We start from the raw sequence: 22771 nt of genomic DNA on the forward strand, positions 1-22771 counted from the left end.
TCTCGAGAAACATTCGGGATTTTATTTCGTAATTTTATTTTAATATTCAAATTCATCCTTTAACAGCTTTTTTGCGCGCCAACATAATAACATTGGAGACGGGGGAGAATCGATAAATGAAACTGATAAATCATATAAAAGTAGAATCGATAGATCTTATTAATGATATCGATATTTCCTATTATTGACGATAAAGGTTGTGAAGGTCACACTGATTTTAGCACCAAAAGTAAAACAAGAAATGTCAAATAAAAATAAATCTAATCTCAGCGAGTATTTTGCTAACGATCCGCCTAGTTTTTTTGATGAGCTGACTAACAAACAAAAGCCGAAGGAGATACCGGCAGACAGCAGTTCGCCGGGCAGTTCCGCCAGCGCCAGCGCCAGTAGCAACATGATGTCCACTACGTTCTCCGGATTTTTCCAGCCACCCGAATATGTGGAGACTCCTGAGGTGGAGGCAGCGGATTTCATAAAAGTCAGCGACGATGTGCGAAACTTGTGGGAGCTGCCCCCCGAAAATGAGACGGGAAAACTTATAATGCCGGGTATCCACCTGCAAAACGATTTGGTAGCCAAGAAAAGTAGAATTTTCACAAAAATGCATTCTTTTTTACAATTTATTCCTCATTCCAGCCTGATCCCATTGTTGTTGCGGTTACACAGCACCTGGGAGAATCTGAGTTGGCCTACCGCAAGATACTTCTAGTGGATGACGTTACCCAGGATGAACGCGGCTTAAGAACCTTGATCCAGGCGGGTTGCTATCGAACGGCTGTTAATTTGACCGGTCGCCTGCTGACCATTTATGGCCAAGGATACGGAAGATCTGGTCAGCCGGCCAAGCACTCTCCTCACTCACTGCAACTGTGGTTCACCCGCTTGGCGCTCTTGGCCAAATTGGGAGAATTTGAACTGCTTAACACGGAGGCCGAACCCTTCGGGCAGCTCAGCAGTCCCGACGTGTTCTATGATTTCTATCCGGAAATGTATAACGGCAAGAGCGGGTCTATTGCCTGCTTTTCGTTCCGACTTTTGCTTGCAGAGCTGCCCATTTACATGGGGAAACCCCACATAGCGTTGGACAGGCTTTCAGAGCTGCACGTGACCAGCAGGGAGATCAAGGAGCACTACATTCAGCAGAGAAATAAGACGGCGGAGGAGTTTTGGCAAAGACGATGCGAAAGAGTGTTGCATTCAATCATTAATTGCGGATTAATGGTAAGGTTTATTAAAATACTATAACGCTATATATTCAACCATAAATTTTAGATGAAAAAATTCAGTATGATTGACGACATAATGGAGGGCACTCTCCTAAAGCGTTCCAATCTGAGCAAGGAGAATCAGCGGGCATTGTACTCCGCCTGGGGGCGAATTTATCTTCAGATTGGTGATATTTTCGGAGCCGAGCAGAAGTTTGCCGTCTCGAGAAGGCTGCGGGAAATGTAAGTTGTATGTTTTATGAATATAAAAAGTTTATCAAAAGATTCTTCTGATTTGAAATAGAAACACCACACCCGACCTTCGAGACCTGGTAGACAAAGGTCTGATAGCAGTGGCCAAAAACGATTTTCCAGAGGCGTATGTGATATTCCAAAAAGCGCTTCACCTGGACTCCGGCAACACAATGATTTTGAACAACATGGGAGTCTGTCTGTTGTACGCCGGAAAGCTGAAGGACGCAATAAATCTTTACGAGCGCGCCATCAACCTGAACCCACAAAAATCCCTGAACGAAAGCTTGCTGGTCAACCTTTCCACCCTCTACGAACTGGAATCGAACAATTCAAAAGCGAAAAAATTCAACTTGTTGCGCCTTATCAATAGATTCAAGCCAGATCTCAATATTAGCATAGAAATTTGCCTTAAGCTGCAAGCTATGAGTTAAAAATAAATAGTTACATTCCAAAACACCCACACAATCATCGATAACCCTCACTGATAGCAGCCCTGCGGAGTTACCTATCGATAGACCCCTGCGCAAAGAGAATCGCAAGGAAGGCCATCTCAAATCGACTGCCCCGTTTCGTCGCTGAAAAAGAATTTCAGAAGAATTTATTTACAAATTTCTGTTGAAAATCGCGGGAATTCGTGCGCACAGAGCACTCCTAAATGTTTGCAAACACATAGCGTGTGTTTATCTGAATAGGATAGTTGAAACTAGGTGAGTTTTGTGGCGTTTTAATGATATATGGCCACACGATGATGCCAGGCATAGCAGGCGTATATAAAATGGAAAATATTGATGTGCCGTGCCTACAAAAAGAAAGTGTAGAGAAATTTTCGTTGCACTCAGAATGTTGTTTATTCTGGCTGTAACACTGATCTGAATGCGAATGCTCCCTAGCAAATTGTTCTAAATTAAATGATACTCGCAAAACTTAATTGATTATGGTTTTTTTCTTTAATTTAAGCGAATTTGTTTATAATGTGTGTGCTGTAAAAAAAAAAGCGCGCCATTATTTTAGTGCTATGACGTAGCCATCAGCCAACGGGGGCCACGAAACCAAGTGCTATTTTTTTCCGCAATTGTTTATAGCGTGCATAATGCATACTGCACTCTCGAAAGAGTGCCAAGTGTATGCCTGTGAATCGGTGTGTTCGAGTGCAGCAAATAATTTTGTATATTTTCCATTCTGTCCGCCTGTGGCGGTGCGCATACGCTTAGGTACACGCTCGTCAAAACATATACACATAACCCAGCGAAGGCAAGGCAAAGGAGACGTCGGAAAATCTCTATTCTTTTGCAATTTGTTTTGATTTCTCATTCGTACGAGAGAGAGTTGTTGTCATTTGTTACTCTCTCCTCTCTTGCTCTCTTTTTTTTCGGTCCATGCGCCAAAGTTTGTTTTTGTTTTAAAGCTGGGGGGGTGGGGATGCAACATTGGAATGATTTCATCCCAATCTCTAGAAATATCAAAAAATTCCATTGGACTAGGAAGTCCAAATTTGAAACACTGATTTCCCTACTAACCCCACGATCCACACGCATAACGTCGTGCGCGCCCCCGATCTCGCTTCGCTGAGTGTCGTTTTCGACTGCTTCGACTATAACGCCAGTTATAGCTCTCCGGTGGTGGTTTCTTCGATTTCATTATCTGCCGTTAGCAGAGCGCTGTTGGCTTTTTTCCGGCTAAATTATGATTTCTCTTCTGAACTATACATTTTAGTGAAAAAAAGGATAACTGAGAGGAAACTTTATTTAGTATTTAAAAATATTAAATACTTTAAAATAAAAGTTTTAATAAAAATAATTATTTAAGAATTCCTGGCTTTATTTGAAGTTATAAAAATAATAATAATAAGATAATAATTTTGAAATTTATTTAAATTCAGAGATGATAAATTTAGGATATTGCATAACTTTTCCCTTTAATCATAATCCTACTTTATAGTAAAAATTTAACTTAATTTTAATTAAATTATAATATTTAAATGAGAAAAGTGCCATCTCTGTTAAACAGACTCTGTTTTGTGAGTATCTTCGCTCCGCCTTCTCTCTTTCTCTCTCTCTGCCCGACTTACTCTCTCACTTTTGTAAACATTTGTTATTGTTTACCTCTTTCTGGCAGATTAGCGCACAGAATGGCGGCCAACAACAATAGCAACCTGCACAACCTGTCGGGAGCAGGGGGCCTGGCCAGTTCTGTGATTGCGTCGACGGGTACCCCAGGAATGGGATCCTCGCCAGCTGTGGCCAGCACCTCCGCGGCGTCGCAGAGTGCCTGGGATCAGTTGACGGCCAGTAGCTCCAATAACATTGCGCCCTCGCCGACGGCAGGAGCTCCCACGGTCACCGGACCCATAATGTCGGACGCTCCAGGAACTGGGGCGGGCAGTTCACCGGTCGCCAGCTGCTCCTCTCCATCGACACCAACAAAAACCCATGCTCCCTCTCCGCTGGAGACGATGGCACACACGCCCCAAGGACCACCTACCCTGGGGCCTGGAGGATATGGCGAGGAACTCACTGCGGAGTTGGTGAATCAGGGCTGGCGCAAGTTCTGGTCCAAGCGAGAGAATCGTCCATACTACTGGAATAAAGTTACCGGAGAATCCCTATGGGAGATGCCCGGAACTAGGCCTTTTGATCCGCTCACCGATCCGTTGGGCATTTGTCATGCTGGTGGTTCCACACCCACGACCCCGAATATGCATCAACAGCAGCAGCAACACCATCATCTGAAGCGGAGGCCCTCGGACGACATGCACATCCATTCGAATCACCAGCATCACGTGGGCGGTGGGCCGCCAATGAAGAAGTTTGTGTTGGCTGGACCCTGGGACCTGGAGGTGTGCACCAATGCGGTAATTGTGGAGCGCCCTCCAACCCTGCTACCGCAACCGCATCCGGAGATTGAGGCACTGCGGGCGGCGTTCAGCATGAAGCTTCTAAAAACCTACGAGGACCTTTGCATGCGAAGGGAGAACATCAAAGCGCCGAGGGATTCCTTCAATCGTTGGTTGATGGAGCGCAAGGTCATCGATACCGGGTGCGATCCGCTGTTGCCAAGCAGTTGCCTTCCCGAGATATCCAGCTCCATGTACCGGGAGATCATGTCGGATATACCGATTAAAATTGTCAAGCCGAAGTTCACAGGGGATGCCCGGAAGCAGCTATCCCGCTACGCAGAGGCAGCTAAGCAGATCATCGAATCCCGATCGGCGCCGGCCGAGTCCAAAAAGGTGGTCAAGTGGAATGTGGAGGACACCTTCCAGTGGCTGAGACGCACCGTGGGGGCCAGCTACGAGGATTTCCAGGATCGTCTGGCCCACTTGAAGCGCCAATGTGAGCCGCATCTGGTGGAGACGGTCAAGAGCTCGGTGGAGACGCTCTGCGTCAAGATCTACCATCACTCGGCGGACCATGCCCGGAAGATTCGCGAACGTCATCTACAGCTGTTGAAGGAGCATGGAATACCGGAACCGACACCTCCGCCGCCGCCGCCCCACTTGAAGAAGGTGTGGTGCTACCCCATCCAGTTTGCCGTTCCATCGCCGCGAATGCCAGCGATCGAGTATCTGCAGGATCGCGACCACATGATCATTAAATATACTCCCGCCACCATAAACCAGCCGGATGCCCAGTACATCAACCTCACCTATCTGCAAAAGCTGGAGCAGCTGTATCGACACAACTGCTTCGACGATAAAAAGTTCGATCTGTTCATCGGACGGGTGTGGTGTCTTCTTAAAAGGTATCAGACCTTCTTGGGCAATGCCCTTAACTCGTCCCAGGAGGCGGAGCTAACCCAGGCCGCATTGCCGGTTCCAGTTTTTGAGTGCCTGCACCGCCACTTCGGAGTGAGCTTCGAGTGCTTTGCCTCGCCGTTCAACTCCTACTTCCGGCAGTACTGCTCAGCCTTTGCCGATACGGATGCCTACTTCGGATCCCGAGGGTAGGGACTACACGAAATTTCCATCGTCTAACTTTAAACTGATTTAAATCCTTTTAATTATAGACCCTTCTTGGATTTCAAGCCCGTTTCGGGGTCGTTCCAAGTGAATCCTCCGCACTGTGAGGAGCTAATAGAGGCCTCCTTGATGCACATCGACAAACTGCTTACCGACACAATGGAGCCTTTAAGGTGAGGCTTTAACCTCCATCCCAAACAACAAAAAATGAATACTAATATTTGATTCCATCACCAGCTTCATTGTCTTTTTACCGGAGTGGAAGAGTATATCGAAGCTGGATGATAGCATGTACAAGCGACGGTCCATGGTGGTACTGGGAATGGCGCACGAATACAGGCACGGCTACCAGCACATGATGCAAAAGTATATGTGATTATCTTACAGCCATCATAAAGATCATTCTAATACAGTCCTTGCAGGTCCGACGTGCTGGTGAAGTGCATGCAGGGCACCCAAGTGGTGTGGCTGCAGAACAGCGCTGGCTACGCCCGCTGGGGACCCAACGAGAATCGAGTGGAAGCGCTGCGCGAAGCATTTCGTCCCCAGCGGGACAGGGAGCGTGAACGTGCCGCAGCCGTTGCAGCCCCATCTGGAGTGATTCCCAGCCAGCAGTCACCGTTAACAGCCACACCACCTTCCACATCGGTGAATTCTATACTGGGAACACCGACGACCAGCAGTGGCATCAGTAGCAATAGCTCCTCGGCAGCTATTACAACAAGCACGAGCAGTAGTCCGTCGCCGTCGACCACATCGCCGCTGTCACCCCACACGCCCACCGGCAATCCGCCACCACAGTTCCCGCCTACCATCAGCAACACTTCAAGTAGCAGCAATCTGGTAGCCGCCTCTCCCACAATGAGTGTTCAGAGCGATTGCTCCTCGCCGTCGTCCTCGACCATGTCACTGTCACCGGCGCCGGCCTCTGGTGGTTATCCGGATGGTGGGTCATCGGCTACGTCGGCGGCGGTCAGTATAACGGCCACGGCGAGCACATCCGCAGCGTCTGGAGCTGGGTCAGCGTTCGGCCAAGCGACTAGCATTAGCAGCACAGCCTCTTCGCAGGCACAGGTCATTAATTCAGCCGTCTAAACTGGATCAGCAATCCATAGAGGAGTCTATTTTTTCTACACTATCTATTACACTATTTCGGGCCTGGTGCCACTAGTTGTGTTTCCTTCTATTAGCATAATTTAGGGATACATAAGGCACCTAATTACTTTCTCCTGTTTGAAAGAGTGCTCTTCCAGAGGAGCCTTTTCCATTTATATTTTTTAAACCGGTTCATCAGTTGGCAATCGTGATGTGTTTCTGATCTGAAAGTTCGGATCAGAACATTGAAGACAACGCAATATTTTCTTAAAAAAAAAAAACATCTATACATATTTTTTTCCAAGGCTTTAGTTTTTAAAATTACACATTTCTTGGCCATTGGCTGCTGGTATTGCCCTGTTCGCAAGTTAAAGTTAATTGTAAATATGTTGTATTTTATTTGAAATAGTTGATAGTTCCGGCGTGGCCGTAGATTATCGTATGTAACCAGGATGCCCAATAAAGAAGGGCTCCCCCGAGCTACCCAGCAAAAGACTTAGTATGCATACTCAGTGTGGGTAGTGTGTTGGTTCTCCTCTATCCTTATGTTTTAGGTTCACAATGGTTTTCCATTCGAAGAAAATAAATAAATATAATTAAATAAAAAACAAATTTAAATAAATATACATTTTTGAAAACGAACTATATGCCCTTAACAATCTTTTGTGAGACTATTAACGTACTAGGATACAATTACTTTTAAAGAATTATGGAACACGATTAACTAAATATTAAATTATCGCCTGTACAAATCAATACACAAAAAGAAAACAATACAAACTTAACGTAAGTAGAGAAGAAAGTTAAAACTAAGAGATATACGGATTGCGCAGAGAACCAAGTTTGTAATTAATACAAAATCATAACTACGCACCGCACAAAAAAAAAAAAAACAAAAAACAATTAATTAAACCAATAAGATTGTCTGAATGAGAACTCCACTCTGGGCCGATTCTTGAACCAAACTAATGGGAATTTAGCCAATTTATAGAACGTAGCACTCGGCAACATTTTTAGAAACCAATTAACATTTAAGCCTAAAGTAATAAACTAAAAGAATATGCCGCCACCCACAACCCACAACCCACACCCCATATGTATCAACTAAAAAGAAGCATTTTTGCGCTTAATCAAACAGTTTCTTTAATTCAAACCTGTTATTATGTAAACATTTTTTATTATTATATTATATAGACATCGTATCGCATAAGAGTGTATATGTGAATGTGTGTGTATGTAATTTTGGATATGGATTAGCTGTTGACTATAAAGAAAACTTAAATGCTATAAACGCAAAGCAAAAAACCAAAGTCTCAAAGGCATTCAGGGGAGAAATCAATTTACAAAACGATCCTATATGGCTCAACTATATGCCATCTGCATCGCAAGCCTCGTCCACTTATTACATTACATGATCTCCAGGCTGGAGTCACTGTTTTTGGTCACCACCTCCGTCTCCGATGACCCAGATCCCGAGCCAGCATCGTCGCCCTTCTCATTGTCATCGGACTGGCTATGGCGATGGTGATGATGCGGCGAGCCCGCCAGCTGCCAGGCGGGAATGGATGGCACTGACAGAGGGGCCACCGGCCCTGCGAACTGTTTTCTGTTCAGGAGGAGTCCTTTGATGGCATCGAGATCGCTGCGGAAGTTGCTGAATTCCCGGTTCAGTTGTTGGGCATGATCCCGCTGCTGGCTGGTGATCAGATCCTTGACTGCAGAGATCTCTTTGTTGAGCTCGTTGGTCCGTGTTTCCACCTTCCGGTCTATGTCGTCCAGCACCTCGTCCACGGGCTTCTTCTTCGGCTTGCCAAACAGGTAGGGAGCAATGTATTTCTGAAAATAAAGTCGTGAGTCACAGGTCTTCAATTATTTCATTACTTAGAACAAAAGCGCTAAAAATCATTTAAACAAAGGTGATCATTAGGAAGACGTTTCAAGAACGTAAAAAATGATTCCACCTTTCACGGGGCGTAAACAGTTGTTTTAAGTTTTCATATTTCCAAGTCAGCCACATCAATTTAAGAAGATAAATGATCTTTGGACTCTTCTGTTATGCTGAAACACTCACCTTCCAGAAGAGGTAGACGGCGTACACCACTCCACTGAATAATGCGGCCGAGTGGATCAATTCCCGGATCCGGTTGAAGGCGGATGGCTGCGGTTGCAGGGCCTGTAGCTGGGACCCGATGCTGATGACCGTATTGGGATTGGAATTCGGATTAAAATTATTGGGATCCTGGGTGAAGACGCCGGCCCGCTCGCAGGCCAGCTGGATCTCGTGGGCAGTCAGACCTTTGGACCGCAGGAACTGCTGCTTCTGGATAAGAGTAGTGTGGCGCACTTTGGTGTTCTGTAGAAAGCTAACTGCAGTCGTTATCTGCGTTTAAAGTGGATTATAGATTAGACAAAACTCGCGGGGGTTACATCAAAGAGCGCCTTACCAGAGACTCGCGGGGCAACTGGTCCTCGCCCGCCTCGAAATCCTTCTGCAAGGACGTGCTTGACATGATGGCTGTGGTGTCGCCAGTGTCCGTGTTGTTTCCGGACATTTGTATATCGACTCTTAATTCAATTTTGTCAGTAAAATCCGAACGGAACGACCCCAGAATCAGTCGCACTTCGCTCGCTAATCACAAACCCAAAAACAAAGGTGTGCGGGAGGTAGGAAATACCCTAACGCGTCAAGGAATCAGTGGAGATTATAAATCGGATATTTAAAATTTAAAAAAGTTGATTAATTTGAAAGCGGGTTTAAACCAATTTATGCGTCCTGTATACAAATTAATTAAATAATTCAAGATTAAAATGAAGTATTTTTTTAGTAGTAAAAAAAAAACATGCCACTTGTCCATCCCTAGGAGAATATTGTTGTTTGTTTACATCTTTTGTAAATCAAATTTGCTAGAATTAATACAAAAAAATGTCAAGTATTGTTGATTGGGAAAATAAAGAACTCTTTAATGCAGAATTTAGTAAAAATATTCGTTCAGAACTTAAAAAATTCAGGATGCCTACGAAGAATGGGTGGCCGATCACCCAACTCTGGCAGGGGATTTGAAAGAGGTTTTAAAGTGGGTGACCCTTTATTTCTCAGGTAACAGAATTAAATTTAAAATAGTTAAATTCAATAAAAACTCTTTGTATTTTCAGGAAACGTTTCGTCAGTGGCTTTTATGGTCATGGTTTCAAAAAATTTGATAACAAACTACAATCAACGAATCCTCGCTCGGAAAAATGACCCGAAGACAAGGAAACTTTAAGCCTTAATTTTATCTAAAATTTCTAAAAATGTGACATTAAAAAAAATGTTGGAATAAAATAGATAAATATGTGTCTCTTTTATCGGGGAAGTCCCAACTACTATCTTAAGTGATAACAGAGATGTGGAAAATATTTTATATTAAAAAATATAATTATTGCATAAATATTTCCATTTATACTTTGAAAATTCTTCCGAAACCGCTCCGAGAAGTCCTAAAACTATATTATTTTTAAATATTTCTAAAACAAAACTATCGGCTAACAATGGAAATCCTCGCTATTAAAAATCCCCTAACGCGTTCTGAACTCCAGAGCTGCAACATTTGATTTACCTTCAGCCGCACATTCTGTATTTATTAGACTCGATCACCGAACCACAGACGTTTTACGAAATCTTTTTTACGAAATGGACTCCCTGAAGGGCTTGCTGAAGGCTTACGAGGCTTGGGTGGCCAAAAACCCAGACGTGGTGGGCGACTTCGAGACCACTGCCAAGTGGGTCTCCTACTTCATAGCTGGTAGTATTCATAAATCATGGCAGATAAGGCTCAGGTGATGCAATTTTTTGACTGCTTCCAGGACGCATATCCAGCTCAAACGTGGTCAGTGAGATGGTCTACACTCTGTCCAACATGCTGGTGTTCTACAACGATCGGATCATCGAAAGGGCGCGCCATGCCAAGGAGAACTCGGTGGTGCGGATGCAGTCGAAACTTTGCTACCGTCTAAAGGTCATGTTGACGACGCTCGAGTACAGTGAGGTGTTCATCGAGATATCGGCGCGCCGGCTGTTCGGTCAGACGGGCAAGTGGCTGGTGATAGCGCTGATCCAGGCATTCAAGGCGGCCGGCCGTTTGTTTATCTTGAAGCACTCTACAGCGGATATAATCACCTCACCTCCGATTGCAGCTCTTAATCGCAGAGCCCTTGCCAAGAAATCGAGCGAGGTGTCGGCACCCAGCGAAGTTACTCCCCAATCTCAGCACTCCATAACCTTTCAGCTGAAGCGCTCCGGTCGTCTGATTCGCAAAGTAGAAGGTGCTCCGCCGCTGCAGTATCGGGACTTTAAGCTCCACGTGGAAAACAATGAAGCGGTAAAGACTCAGATTCCGCGGGAATTGGTCCAAGCCGAGTACCTGTACATTTCAAAGCCGCTGATTCACCTGGCCGCCATGGGCTTGTTCGGACGGCGCAGCTGGAAGCAGTACATTGTAGCTCTCTCAGTGGATCTGTATAGCATCCACCTGTACCGCCAGCACCGTGATCTGATGTCCAAGCAGCAGAAGCTCGAGCTCAGTAGGCGCTGCATCAACATTCTTTACTATTTGGCCCGCTCTCCGTTCTACGAAGGCTTCACCAAGTCGCGTTTGGAGAGGATACTCGACTTGCTGGCCAATACCATTCCCATTACGAAGGTGGTGGCCGGACCCCTCAAGGACTACATTCCAACGTGGCAAAGCACATACTTCTATCTGTGGTCCACTTAGAGAAATCACATGCAGAGAGTATTTCCATAGGTTAAGTTTTAAAGTTACAGGATGTGGGGTCTAGGGTGGGCTTATACTGTCGGGGGGAATTCATCCATTTACGATTCTAAGAACATCACAACATCACCTCTTGAAAAACGAAATATTTTTTATATAAATGTTGAATAAAAATAAATAGCCAATTAAAATGATTATTTAATTTATTCACCCAAAAATCCGATTAAGTATATTGGCCCAACCGACTTTCCGGCCTTCGAATCAAAAAACATTGCTTTTGTATGGCTTTTTAAATTATATATGGAACAATATTTATACACATACAATTAAACGAAATTTTTTACTTACATCACTAACTATACATAACACTTAATCTTAATCGTAATTGGCTAAAAAACACACACAATCCCAGCCCCAATTCGAATTCGAATTCGAATCAGAACTTGAGGCTGAATCCCGGTCCCATGGCCAGTTGACGCTGGGTGAGTCCAGCATTGAGTACAAATCCCGTGCTAGCCGACGAGGCCCCAGCACCGTGGCTCTTCTTGTTCCCTGTAATGATGCCGGAGGATAGCTTGTTACCCGGTCCCGTAACGATGGGTTCATCCCGTCCCAACTGCTTAAATTGCGAACCACCCGACGGCGGCTTTGGCGAGGAGGCCTGCGCCTTGCGGACGCCCAGCTCACTCTTGGCCGGCCAGGTGGGGAACATAGACGGATCGATGGGCAGGGGCAGCTCTTTGAAGTAGGTGTGCTTCAGGGCCGCGTCGGCTGTCAGTCTTTGTTTCGGGTCGTAGGTGAGCAGGCCCTGAAGGAGCGACAAGCCCATGTCGGAAGTCTTCTCCTGGAAGTGCTTGCGCAGCTGCGAGACGGGATATTCGGTGAACTGTGAGTTTTGCGACAGCATGTTCTTCACTGCCGGCAGGTCAGTGTAGCCGGGCCAGATCTTCTCGTTGGGAGTGCCAAGTTCCTGAAAAGGAGAGCACCAAGTAAGTAATGGAATTTAGTATTTAATGAGATATCTCTTACCTTAAATATCCGATTCAGTTCATCGATTTCGGTCTTGCCCGGAAAGAGGGGCAGCATCTGGAGGAATTCGGCGAAAATGCAGCCAACCGACCACACGTCGATGGGCGTTGAGTAGACCGGCGAGCAGAGGAGGAGCTCCGGGGCACGATACCATAGCGTTACCACCAACGATGTGTACTTCTTGATCGGCGAGCCATACTCGCGTGCCAATCCAAAGTCGCCCACCTTGAGGATACCCTTGTGGGACAGTAGGAGATTGGAGGTCTTCAGGTCGCGATGCAAAATCCAGTTGTCATGGAGATGGGCCACCGCCAGCAAAAGTTGCTGTGTGAGGCACTTGACCTCGCCCGGGAAGAAGCTCTGCTTGCGGTTCTTCATTGTCTCCATTAGCGACTTAAGGTCATGCTCCACATAGTCCATAACAATGAAGATCTTGTCCATGTTGGAGCCGACTACGATCTCACGCACAGTAACGATATTCGGATGCTGGCCCTTGAGCAGCGTGTTGATTTCTCTGAGGGATGTGATGGGGAAGCCTTCCTTTTCCTTCTCCATCTTCAAGCGCTTCAGCGCCACAATCTCATTGGTTCGTTTGTCCTTGGCTCTGTAGACTACTCCGTAGGTGCCTTCCTCGATGCGATTCAAGCACTGGAACTCTTCCACCGACCGACAGCCCTGCACTCCGGGATAGTAGTTGGGGAGCGGCACACCTTTGTCGTCGCAGGGCGGCTGATCCTCGAGAGATTTCTGAGCTCGTTCCTTGAGTTTTTCGTCGCTTTTCTCCTCAACCTGCTGGGCCATGCCACGCTCCTCGCTGCGAGTGCTGCTGCTGGGAGATGCTGCCCGCTGATCTTCTTCCTCATCCTCGATGCTGCTGCGACTCCTAGACCGAGATCGAGAGCGGCTGCTGCGACTGGACTGGGAGCTGCTCTTGGAGCTAGCGGAACGGGAGCGCGGGCGTTGTTTTGGCGACTTGTACAGTTCGCCAACGCTCAGTGGGCTGTCGGGCAGGGGCAGATCTTCGTCGTCATCGTCCACGGCCTGTGTCTTGGCTTTTCTCTTGCTCTTCTTTTTGCTGGCGTAGCTCTCGTCACTGCCCGATTCGCTCTCGCTCTCAGCGCTGTCCTCTTCGCGCTCCTCCTCGTTGGAGTCGCTCTCCTCACTCTCCTCATCATCGTCGCGAATCACCTCCACCTCTTCGCGTCGCTTCTTGTGCTTGATGTCCCGGTCGTAGCTGTCCTTGGACTTCCTCTTCACAATATTCAAGCCCGCCGTGACACTGGCAGCTACTGCCGTTGGACTCAGTGCATCGCTGTGCTCGTTCCGCTCCCGCAGAAGCTCTCGTCGGGCCTCCAACTCCTCACGAGCGTTCTGCTTCCTCTGGCGGTTCTCCCGCTCGGCGGCTAGCATTTTCTCCCTCCGTGCCGATAGCTCCGGATCTTCGGTTACCTTCCGGCGACTGACTTCTGCTTCCTCGCGCCACTTGCGATGCGACTTGTGCTGTTGATGCTGTGATTCCGCATCGGGACTGTCGAGCAGCTCGATCACACGGTCATGGCGGCTCTGCTTGTGGGCTCGAGCACTTCGGTCCCGCTCCTTACGGCCTCGTTCCCGTTCCCGGTCTCGCTCCCGCTCTCTGTCCCTATCGCCCCGCTCATAGTTTTCCTCCGTCTCGTAGTCCTTGACGTAGTTGTGTCGCTTCTTTAACAGCCTGGAGCGCAGATCCTGTTCGAGGCTTTCGGCATCCTTGCTCTCCACGTACTTGCTGCTTCGGCGCGGAGGCTCCTCCATGGGATAGTCCGCGTGCCGACTGGTTGAATGATAACTAGACGGATAGGAATGGTAGTCGCCACGGGGAGCGGCTCTCGCTCCGGTTAAATGCTGCTGATGATGGTGGTGGTGATGGGCGTAGTTGATGGCAGGAAGCGGCGGCGGCGGCTGTTGCTGCTGGCCCGGCTGCGGCTGTTGGTAGTGATAGGCGTGACTCAGATGGTGGACACGTTCTCGGTGGTGGTGCTGGTGGTAATGATCCTCCCTGGTCCGATAATCGTAACGATGATCGCGCTCTAACCCGCCTCCACCCACATTCTCCCGTTCCTTGTGACGCCGGCGTTCGCGGGAATGTTTCTTCTTCTCTCTCCTCGAACCGGATCCCGATTCCCTGCTCGCTTGCGGTGGTTGTATGTACAGCGAATCGGCGTCCGCCTCGTGCTCCTCATCCTCACCAGCGCTAAAAGTAAGAAAGAAAGTCCAAAATTATGGTGTCATGCTATATGTGGTGTCCCATCTGCTGATGATTCTGGACCGATGCCTGAAGTTGACCGTGCCCGTGACCCGTGACCCTTGTCCCAGTTGACCAGGCACTTCTCTGACCATCATGGAGTACTTGTTGCATGTTCCACGTTGCAGGTTGCACATTGCTGCAGTCGTTGTTGCTGATTACATTTTACACTGACCCCTGGGCCGCCTCGTCGGATCAGTTCCGGCTAGCTCTGGAATTCTTTCAAGATTAAATACAGAAAGATTTGTGCAGTATTTCAACGGAATATAGTTAGGTGTTTCTTTGAAGCAATCGGATCAGAGCTGCTCAGACTCTGCTAATGAATGTCCGTCCGAGCAGCAACGAGTAAAATAAAGTGGTTCGATTTCTTGAGGCATATACAAATTTGAAATTTTTTATAAGAATGGAGATGGCATGGTACTCTCTAGACTCTAAAATTACACAAGTTAGGCTTATGATTTGTAAAGAAAATAAATCTAAATATTTTTTAAGTTAATTTACAGTAGTAGTATGTAGTATGTACCTCCAGTTCCTTCCAGGAAAGCGAAATCGATCCACTCTAGAGTGCAATCAAAAGAAGTACTTACCCTGTATCCCGGGGTATCCAGGTCTAGGGCTAAACTGTTCCGTAGAGCTAGCTCGGAGCTTGGAGCTTGGAGCTCGGGACTCGAGACTCCCAGGGGTGGACTGTAAAATGCAAACACTTACACGACTGACTGCGCAACCTGCTGGGAATGGGAGCTATCTTTTGTTTGTTGGGAGACAAAGAGACACGAAAAGTATTCAGACAGGACTTGGAAAGAGGCATTAGCAAAGATAGTACAATATTGTGTGTGATATTTGTTGACTTGGATTACAGTTTACACTTTACCGCCAGCAGCCCATAGGCCATGAGCGAGATCGGTTCGTAGCATATTTACTGATCTGATCTCTCAATCCGAATCTCGAAACACATTTATATTAGTCAGCGAGCGGGTCAAGCGAGATTAGCGTCGATGGCTTGAGAAGATTTCTTTCGTTCCACCAGCCTGCCGGCCTGCCTGGAGATGGAAATGGAGATGCTCTGTCTCCCGTCGCCACTTTTAAACTCGAATTTTGCATATTGCTTTCATTTTTTGTATTGGTATTTTTTGTTTTGTTTTTATAATAGCTTTGTTGGTTTTTTTTTTATTTATTATGATATTATTATTAGGTATTGTTGTTGGCCATCGCGCGCCTCGGTCATGGGACAAGTACACACTTTTTGGCCTATTTGCAATGAAAAAATTCAAGTCAATTAAACGGTACAAGAAATTCAATAATTTTAATCGTCAATAATTGGTTTGTTTTTTCTATTTATTTACTTATTTTTTTGGTTGTGGTTTCTTTTTTTTTTTTTTTGTTATTGTAACATAGAGCAAACAAGCACGAAAGGTATGTTGGGGATGATATTTTGAGGGAGCGAATGTTTCTTATTTTTTTTTTTTATTTTTTACAAACGCAAATTTTTCGATATTATAGAATTAGCATGTAAAACTCGTTAAAGTCAACGGATAAAGATGGTTGGCGAAAAATTGTTCAGCCGCTACATACACACTGTAGGTAGAATATTAAAGGCTTTACAAAAAAACAAAGTAAAATATATAATTTTAAATATTTAATTTTTAACAAAAAAAAAATACTGAAACTAATTGTTAATTTAGACAAGGAAATAATATTTTAGATATAATAATAACTTTTTTAGGTAACAGACAAAAAACAGCTAAGAATTATTTGAAATCCCGCTAAACTGTCAGCACTTGTGTGTATATGTAAGCCTTCGTGTGTATGCAGCAACAATTTTTCAAGAATCGCATATGAAAAACCAAATCTCGGTTTTCCGAGGACCCCATTTGGAATACACACCTGTGATAATGCCCATCATTGGGGCTCCGCAGCTGGCCATCTTCGCTGCCAGACGAATTCACCATCTTTGCACGAGGTGTCGCAGGATTCACACCAAATTAAAATGCCAATATGCTTTATGCTGATTCACGTAATTTTCAGCGGTCGTCTGCAGCGTTCGACAAGCGAAATGCACGCCGCCTTGGGTTTAATCGTTTGGCTGGCTATTTTATTGCATTTATATTTAATTCACTTGGTTTTTCGGTGGTATATCACGCTCTTCAGCAAATTCTGTCTGTCTGGGTTTTGTGAAATCTGACAAAAAGGTTCGAAATTCGAAAAGAAAATGGCGTCGCATCGGCTTGGGTCTGCCAACCTGGTTCGAGTTTCCTAACAGCTGTTGTATCAGCTGCTGAGATTCGCACACGCTTTTCATTTATCCTAGAGCTGGGATCGTGATAGTACGACGAATTGTTTTAAAACCTAATTAAACCATTCCTTTAATCAAATTCAATAGTTCATGAGAAACAAATAGTTTGCAAACTGATTGGAATTGTTTCTTTGCCAGTTACTGATACAAGAAAACAGAATGTTCCTCGTGAGTCACGGTAAATGTCATGTAACATTCCCATCTCTAACTCTCGGGAAGAATTTATTTAAGAAATTAGTTTTTAGCATGTTGCAGCGCTTGTCGCGTGAATTGCCTCGTTTGAGGCGATGTGGCCCACGCCTGGCCTCTACCCTGCCCTCAAACCAAGCCCAGCCTGGGGAGGAGGAGGTCAGCGCCACAGTGAAAAGGATTCGAGCGGAATTGGCCACCGACAAGCAGAAACTAAAGTGGCGCACACCGATTGGAGATAGGCCGGAGGATTGGAGCAGCAAGCTAAAACTGTTTGCAAACAACGAGCAGACCTCTGATTTTATTTTGATGATGCAACGGCCCATCGACATCAGTCCCAGCAATGTGCGGGAGTGGTGGAAGAATCGCGGGGATCGGATAGAAAGGCACATGCAACAGTTCATCCCGGAGAGGCACAAGATCCTGGGTGCAGAGTTAGCTGCCGCCCATTTTATTCTTTATCGAGGCGGCGCTGCCAAGTTCCTTAACGATTCCCGATGGCATCGAGCCACGGAAGATGGTGAATTCAACCTGCCTAACAAGTTTGATGCCCGCTTCAAAGTGGAGGCTCTGCGTTGCGACAACATGACATTGTACTACGAGGGACTGGAAAACATACGCAGCTTGGGCTCACTAAAGTTTCTGTCCTTCCACAACGTGAAAACATTTGATGACTGGTGTCTGGATAGGATTTCCGGCGGGGGCTATCCAAACCTAGAGGTGTTGGACCTTTCGGGAACCGATATAACGATTAATGGACTATCCTGCCTCTACCGACTGCCAACACTAAAATTGTTAATCCTGGATGATTCCAAAGCTACATTGGAAATGGAGTTGGCTTCAGCCATGTTGGAGGAAGCTATACCGAACTTAAAGATTGTTGGAGCAGATGCTATACACACTGAAACCTAAATTAGTCTAAGTGCAATTAAATTATATACAAGGTTTTCCCAAAATAGATATTTTGTTAAAGAAAAAATGATTTTTACAATTGTCGAAGTGGGTAGTGGCAAAAGTCGGTTAAAGTTGTGGCTAGAGACAGTAAATTTCTTAATGTATAGTTTAAGTTATACAAGAAATACGTTAATATCAAGATAAATCAGCTTTGTTGAGGTTTTCCTTTCATGTATTCAGCTTTAATGGCATCCCTTTCCTCTATTGGCGGCAGATAAGGAGCTATTCCCTTGGCCCTGCGTTCAGATCGCACTTTGTTCTGCAAAATCATTTATTATATTTTATTATAAACCCACTTTAATTGAGAATCTTACCCAAAACTCCTTGCAATTATTGTAGTTTGCGAAATAAATTTCGCACTTTTCCCGGTCAAAGTTGTTTTTGTTGAGGCATTTGTAAGATAGTTCCTGTTCCTGTTTTTACGATTCATTTAAGGAAAATATATACAATTTATGGTAAATAGATACCTTTAGGCAGGGGTTATCCCTTTCGGCGTTTTGATTTCGTGGCATTTGATTAAAAAAGAAATATTTTAAACTTATGTAAAATTTGTTTGTTGTTTTGTCGTTGGACAGCTGTTGCCTGGGCTGCCAACTTGGTTTAGAATAGATATCAGATGTTTCGTTTGTTTATGGCCAAGAAAGATGAGTTCTTTTCTCTTTGAAATTAAATTAAAACGCGAAAACAAGGTTTACTATGAAAATGTAAGTAAATATTTTGTTTTTGGTTTATTCTTCATTAAATTTTTCATTCACAGGACATGCTTTTGGGCTGCGTGCAGTTCCAATGCAGCCAAGAAACGAAACATGAAGGAATTATGTTGTATCTGGAGGGAATAGTGAACCTGCAGCTTAGCAGTAAGACTGTGGGCCTATTCGATGCCTTCTACAACTCAGTGAAGCCCATTAATCTACTGCAAAACAGCCTGGAGTTGGCTGCTCCTGGAAAACTCAGCCCCGGACGCTCTGAGTTTCACTTTGAACTGCCCCTGGTTTGCAAAAAGGAACCCCGGATGCTGTATGAAACATACCATGGCGTTTTCATAAATATCAATTACCAGCTTAATTGCACTGTAAAGAGAAATTTCCTGGGAAAGTCTATGACCAAGCTTCAACAGTTCTGCGTGCAATATAAGCCCACGGCTTTGGGTGAAGGTGCTCTGAAGTCGGTACCTTTCAGTTTGAGTCCAGATTCGTTGCAAAAGAATGCCACAGCAAAGGAACGACTATCCATGCCAAGATTCCTCATCACAGGGCGCTTGGACCGCAGTGAGTCCTGTGTAACCACCCCAATCACTGGCAGCATCACAGTCCAGCACACTGAGGCAGCTATTAAGTCTATTGAAATGCAGTTGGTGCGAGTGGAAACTTGCGGATGCGATGAGGGCTATTCCAAAGATGCCACCGAAATCCAGACAATTCAAATTGCCGATGGCAATGTCCTGCCCAAACTTGAGCTACCCATTTATATGGTTCTTCCTAGATTATTTACCTGCCCCACACTTATTACCAAAAACTTTAAAATAGGTAGAGTATTAAAAGGACCTTTTTCTTTCATAATTTCTTAAAATATTAATTTTTCTCTTTTCAGAGTTTGAATTGAATGTTGTGGTGGTGTTCAAGGAGGATTACACGGTTAGTGAGAACTTCAAAATAGTCTTAAAACGTTCTTCGGGTCCTGTGCCTAGTAAAACTACAACTGCAGGACGGTAAACAATATCCGTGTCGAATATGAAACCTCGAAATTTGAAATCATATTTGAATATTCACTAGTTTAAGGAAAATCTCAAAAAATTAAAATGTTTTTTAACGAGTTTAAATAAGCATCAAAAGCGCAACGAAATGTATTAGAGCAAATATATGTTTTAATGTATCTTAATCTACATATGTAAAGGATGTTTATTGGTTGTTCTACACTCTACTATTATTATATTTTGAAAAAATACACATTCTTAGACATTCGGAAAACCACAAAAGGAATTTGACTTTTAAATAAAGTAATGCTAAAGAATAAATTAAAATGTGTTTAAAAAATTCCATTTCCCCATAATTTTCTATAATTATATCCTTATCAAAAGCTTTACACTTTGAAAAGCCCGCCAGCCGGATCATCTGTTTTTCAGAGGAAACTTCCTGTTTCCGGGCGAATGGCTTTTTAGAATGTGTAGTTTCGTTTCGCATGCGATTTTTTTTTGGCCTAAAATCGTGTAATATTAAGTGTCCGGCTGTTTCATGTAGCGTGAAGCGTTTGATAAGTGTCGTAAAATGAAATTGCTTTGGTAATTTGATGTGCGCCTTTCAAAAGTTGTGGCGTATTCGGTGGCGTTGCGGTTGTGGAATGTAAGTGGACAACTGTAAATTTTTGGTAAGTACGAAACCTCCACACCTCCCACCTATAAATTACACATGTGTGTGGGCACTTGTTGGTGTTGGGTGTTTGGCGGTCAAGGGATCGCAATACGTTCATGATTTGAAATTCAAGGGTTCTTTATTTATTATATGTTTAAATATTAGGATTTAATTTATTCAACAATAAACAATTGAAACTTTTTCTTAATTAAAATTAGGAACGTTTAATATTAAAATTATTTGATTTTAAACAAAATGTCCACACTTATTGGAAGTTGTAAGAACATATCCTTAATATGATTAAATTTGATTGACTTGGTTTTAAATTACATATTCCCCAAGTTTTCAATGTTTTGTATGAGGAGATATGCATATGAAACGTAAATAAATTAATACGCCCAAAGACGTATCAATTTCATTGCCCTTCAATATTTTTTTTGCTTACCTGATTTACTTTTAATCAGAGTTCATATGTGATTGATGCGAGGGAGTATGAGAAATTGATTTCTTTTCGTATTTTATATTGGTGTGTAGGAGTGTCCCTTTTTTGTTACTTCATCTTTCCTTTTATCCCGCATCCCGTTCCATTATTATCTTTCAATTTTCCATACAGCTGGCTAAACAGAAAAAATCCATGCAACCTGATTGCTTCTTGATATTCGATTAATATCTTTGAAGAAGGTAAAATTCAAAAACAAAGATTCTTTTTAAATTTATTTATCTTAAATGAATATTAAAGAGTTATTTTTTAAAAAAAAAACATATATGTGTAACTTATTTTTATTATTTTTTTATTTATTTAAACGATTTGAAACTATAAAAGAATTCGGAATTCATCGTTAGCGCGGAAAATTCCCTGAGCTAATTTTTAGCATACTTTTCAGCGTCACCTGGTTTAATGCTTCTACCGCGCCATTTTCTTTTGTTTTTGCCTTATGCTTTTGTTTTACTTAATTTACTTTCTCGCTTTTCACTGTTTCCGTTTGACCGGTAAGTGCATATTAATTTCCTGCTTTCCCCTGCAGTGCATGAAGTTTTTTTTTTAAATCTTTAATAAGCTGATACGGCTTTTCTTGTTGATGCTCCTGTCGCATACATACACACATATTGCAATGCTTTTTACGTGTGACTTGGCGAAAATACATAAACAGAAACCCACTGTGGGGTATAAAAATATTAACAAAACTATTAACATTTATTTCATCAAAATATTAGAATATTTAAATAAGTTAACTAACTTTCTTAAATCCTCTTCTGTTGTTGCCAGAAAATGTTAATTAAAATTGTATTAAGTACACAATACAGATTAAACACTTTTTGCTTGCTTAACCCATGCATAATAGTTGCCAACTTAATGGACCGTATTAAATATAATTAGTCCTAGCCACAAGTCTGTTTATTGAATTAATTAGGTTTAATGAATCAAGAAATGTTTTGGGGCTTGACATTTTCCGGCAACCACTGTATGTACTGACATAAATTACTTAGAAGAAAATTTCGGTGTTCTCCGCCTTTATCGCCGCATCTCTCTTATTGCAGGGGCGGAGGGGGTGACATTTTGGCCAACTTCTTTACATCCGATATACAAATATATATTCCAAGCGACGACCAGGCCAGGCAAGTTTCAAGTTCACTAAATTATGTACATTGAACACTCATACATACCAGTACACAGCGTACTTGCATGTGGGTCCTTTGCCACTGCTGTGTGTCTGAACAAACACATATATTTACCCGACTCGGCTCACACACACACACACCCAGTCATTCACTTGAATGTATTTATTTAAGTCAAATAAAAAGAAAAAGGCAGCCGGGGGGTCGGGAAGCGGAATGGAATGGAATGAAAAGTGTCAGGGGCAAGATGGGCCTGTTGAGTCAAATATATGTACGTTAAAATAACTCTACACTTTGATCGGATTCCTTTAAGCCGTGCCCCAAAAAATCAATGGAGTAAAAATAGTTTGTGAATGTTTGTATAATATCATCATTGACATTTTAATAATGTTATTCCAAGTGGTTTCATATCTTGTAAGCCCAAAGAAAGTGCACATTGGTAACTTATGCTATAACGAAAGTGTTTCTGTAACTTTTAGTTTATGGAAATTAGGTTTTTGTAGATACTCGTAGTTAGGTTTGAATTTTATTTAGTTTTGTGAAACTTTTACTAAAAGCTAGTAAAAGTTTAATACTTCTTTTAAACGAACTTTCATCAATAGTTTGATTTTATCAATAGGTTTCTCTTTAATTAATTTAAAAGTTTCCTAGAAGTTCTAGCAAATTATTGGTTTTTTCATAAAACTTTATATTTAAATAGCTCTCACCTTACCTCTAATTTTTTCAGTGCTGAAAAAACTGTTGCTTTCTTTCAATCTTCAATTTCCTGTTCCTCTTTTCAATTTTTCGTGTGTGGCTG

The 22771-nt window shown here is 43.6% G+C and overlaps 8 protein-coding genes and 2 long non-coding RNA genes across 13 annotated transcripts; 6 read left to right on the top strand and 4 right to left on the bottom strand.

The window, feature by feature from the left end:
* Nucleotides 1-194: 194 nt before the first annotated feature.
* On the top strand, nt 195-2388 carry LOC6506746 (trafficking protein particle complex subunit 12). Its single transcript, XM_032453730.2, has 4 exons — nt 195-571; nt 637-1221; nt 1273-1448; nt 1510-2388. The coding sequence occupies exons 1-4, from the start codon at nt 242-244 to the stop codon at nt 1889-1891; spliced, it is 1473 nt and encodes a 490-aa protein (XP_032309621.1). The 5' UTR covers nt 195-241; the 3' UTR covers nt 1892-2388.
* LOC6506747 (mRNA (2'-O-methyladenosine-N(6)-)-methyltransferase) lies at nt 2029-7008 on the top strand. 3 transcript variants are annotated; one of them, XM_014909401.3, is made up of 5 exons: nt 2029-2167; nt 3576-5402; nt 5466-5591; nt 5656-5790; nt 5841-7008. In XM_014909401.3, the coding sequence occupies exons 2-5, from the start codon at nt 3589-3591 to the stop codon at nt 6511-6513; spliced, it is 2748 nt and encodes a 915-aa protein (XP_014764887.1). In that variant the 5' UTR covers nt 2029-2167; nt 3576-3588; the 3' UTR covers nt 6514-7008. The 3 variants fall into 3 exon arrangements, with proteins under 3 accessions (XP_014764887.1, XP_044570858.1, XP_001957315.2); XM_044714923.1 differs by lacking the exon at nt 2029-2167 and having other exon boundaries at nt 3242-5402; XM_001957279.4 differs by lacking the exon at nt 2029-2167 and having other exon boundaries at nt 3242-5402; nt 5656-5784.
* On the bottom strand, nt 2344-3075 carry LOC116655750. The gene is made up of 2 exons (XR_004310796.2): nt 2978-3075; nt 2344-2910 (listed from the first exon to the last, which is right to left on the bottom strand). It is a non-coding gene; the product is annotated as an uncharacterized LOC116655750 (long non-coding RNA).
* Nucleotides 7009-7630: 622 nt separating the features above from the next.
* On the bottom strand, nt 7631-9185 carry LOC6493230 (peroxisomal membrane protein PEX14). Its single transcript, XM_001957278.4, has 3 exons — nt 8958-9185; nt 8585-8893; nt 7631-8349 (listed from the first exon to the last, which is right to left on the bottom strand). The coding sequence occupies exons 1-3, from the start codon at nt 9063-9065 to the stop codon at nt 7921-7923; spliced, it is 846 nt and encodes a 281-aa protein (XP_001957314.1). The 5' UTR covers nt 9066-9185; the 3' UTR covers nt 7631-7920.
* Nucleotides 9186-9339: 154 nt separating this feature from the next.
* Nucleotides 9340-9843, top strand: LOC116655749. Its single transcript, XR_004310795.2, has 2 exons — nt 9340-9610; nt 9667-9843. It is a non-coding gene; the product is annotated as an uncharacterized LOC116655749 (long non-coding RNA).
* A 231-nt stretch (nt 9844-10074) lies between these two features.
* On the top strand, nt 10075-11452 carry LOC6506748 (peroxisomal membrane protein PEX16). The gene is made up of 2 exons (XM_001957277.4): nt 10075-10295; nt 10357-11452. Exons 1-2 carry the CDS (start codon nt 10184-10186, stop codon nt 11262-11264), a joined length of 1020 nt encoding a protein of 339 aa, XP_001957313.1. The 5' UTR covers nt 10075-10183; the 3' UTR covers nt 11265-11452.
* An 84-nt stretch (nt 11453-11536) lies between these two features.
* On the bottom strand, nt 11537-16786 carry LOC6493229 (serine/threonine-protein kinase PITSLRE). Of its 2 annotated transcripts, none has more exons than XM_001957276.4 (3): nt 16456-16786; nt 12291-14520; nt 11537-12231 (listed from the first exon to the last, which is right to left on the bottom strand). In XM_001957276.4, exons 1-3 carry the CDS (start codon nt 16518-16520, stop codon nt 11698-11700), a joined length of 2829 nt encoding a protein of 942 aa, XP_001957312.1. In that variant the 5' UTR covers nt 16521-16786; the 3' UTR covers nt 11537-11697. The 2 variants fall into 2 exon arrangements, with proteins under 2 accessions (XP_001957312.1, XP_044570859.1); XM_044714924.1 differs by lacking the exon at nt 16456-16786 and adding an exon at nt 15443-16439.
* A 273-nt stretch (nt 16787-17059) lies between these two features.
* Nucleotides 17060-18028, top strand: LOC6506749 (distal membrane-arm assembly complex protein 2). Its single transcript, XM_032454933.2, has one exon. It carries the CDS (start codon nt 17111-17113, stop codon nt 17963-17965), a length of 855 nt encoding a protein of 284 aa, XP_032310824.1. The 5' UTR covers nt 17060-17110; the 3' UTR covers nt 17966-18028.
* Nucleotides 18029-18079: 51 nt separating this feature from the next.
* Nucleotides 18080-18596, bottom strand: LOC6502838 (coiled-coil-helix-coiled-coil-helix domain-containing protein 7). The gene is made up of 3 exons (XM_001957274.4): nt 18475-18596; nt 18322-18420; nt 18080-18266 (listed from the first exon to the last, which is right to left on the bottom strand). The coding sequence occupies exons 1-3, from the start codon at nt 18517-18519 to the stop codon at nt 18153-18155; spliced, it is 258 nt and encodes an 85-aa protein (XP_001957310.1). The 5' UTR covers nt 18520-18596; the 3' UTR covers nt 18080-18152.
* LOC6506750 (vacuolar protein sorting-associated protein 26C) lies at nt 18594-19885 on the top strand. The gene is made up of 3 exons (XM_032454932.2): nt 18594-18711; nt 18765-19533; nt 19598-19885. Exons 1-3 carry the CDS (start codon nt 18652-18654, stop codon nt 19717-19719), a joined length of 951 nt encoding a protein of 316 aa, XP_032310823.1. The 5' UTR covers nt 18594-18651; the 3' UTR covers nt 19720-19885.
* Nucleotides 19886-22771: the final 2886 nt, after the last annotated feature.

Source organism: Drosophila ananassae, chromosome 2R (genome assembly GCF_017639315.1).
Source record: "Drosophila ananassae strain 14024-0371.13 chromosome 2R, ASM1763931v2, whole genome shotgun sequence".
NCBI lineage: Eukaryota > Metazoa > Arthropoda > Insecta > Diptera > Drosophilidae > Drosophila > Drosophila ananassae.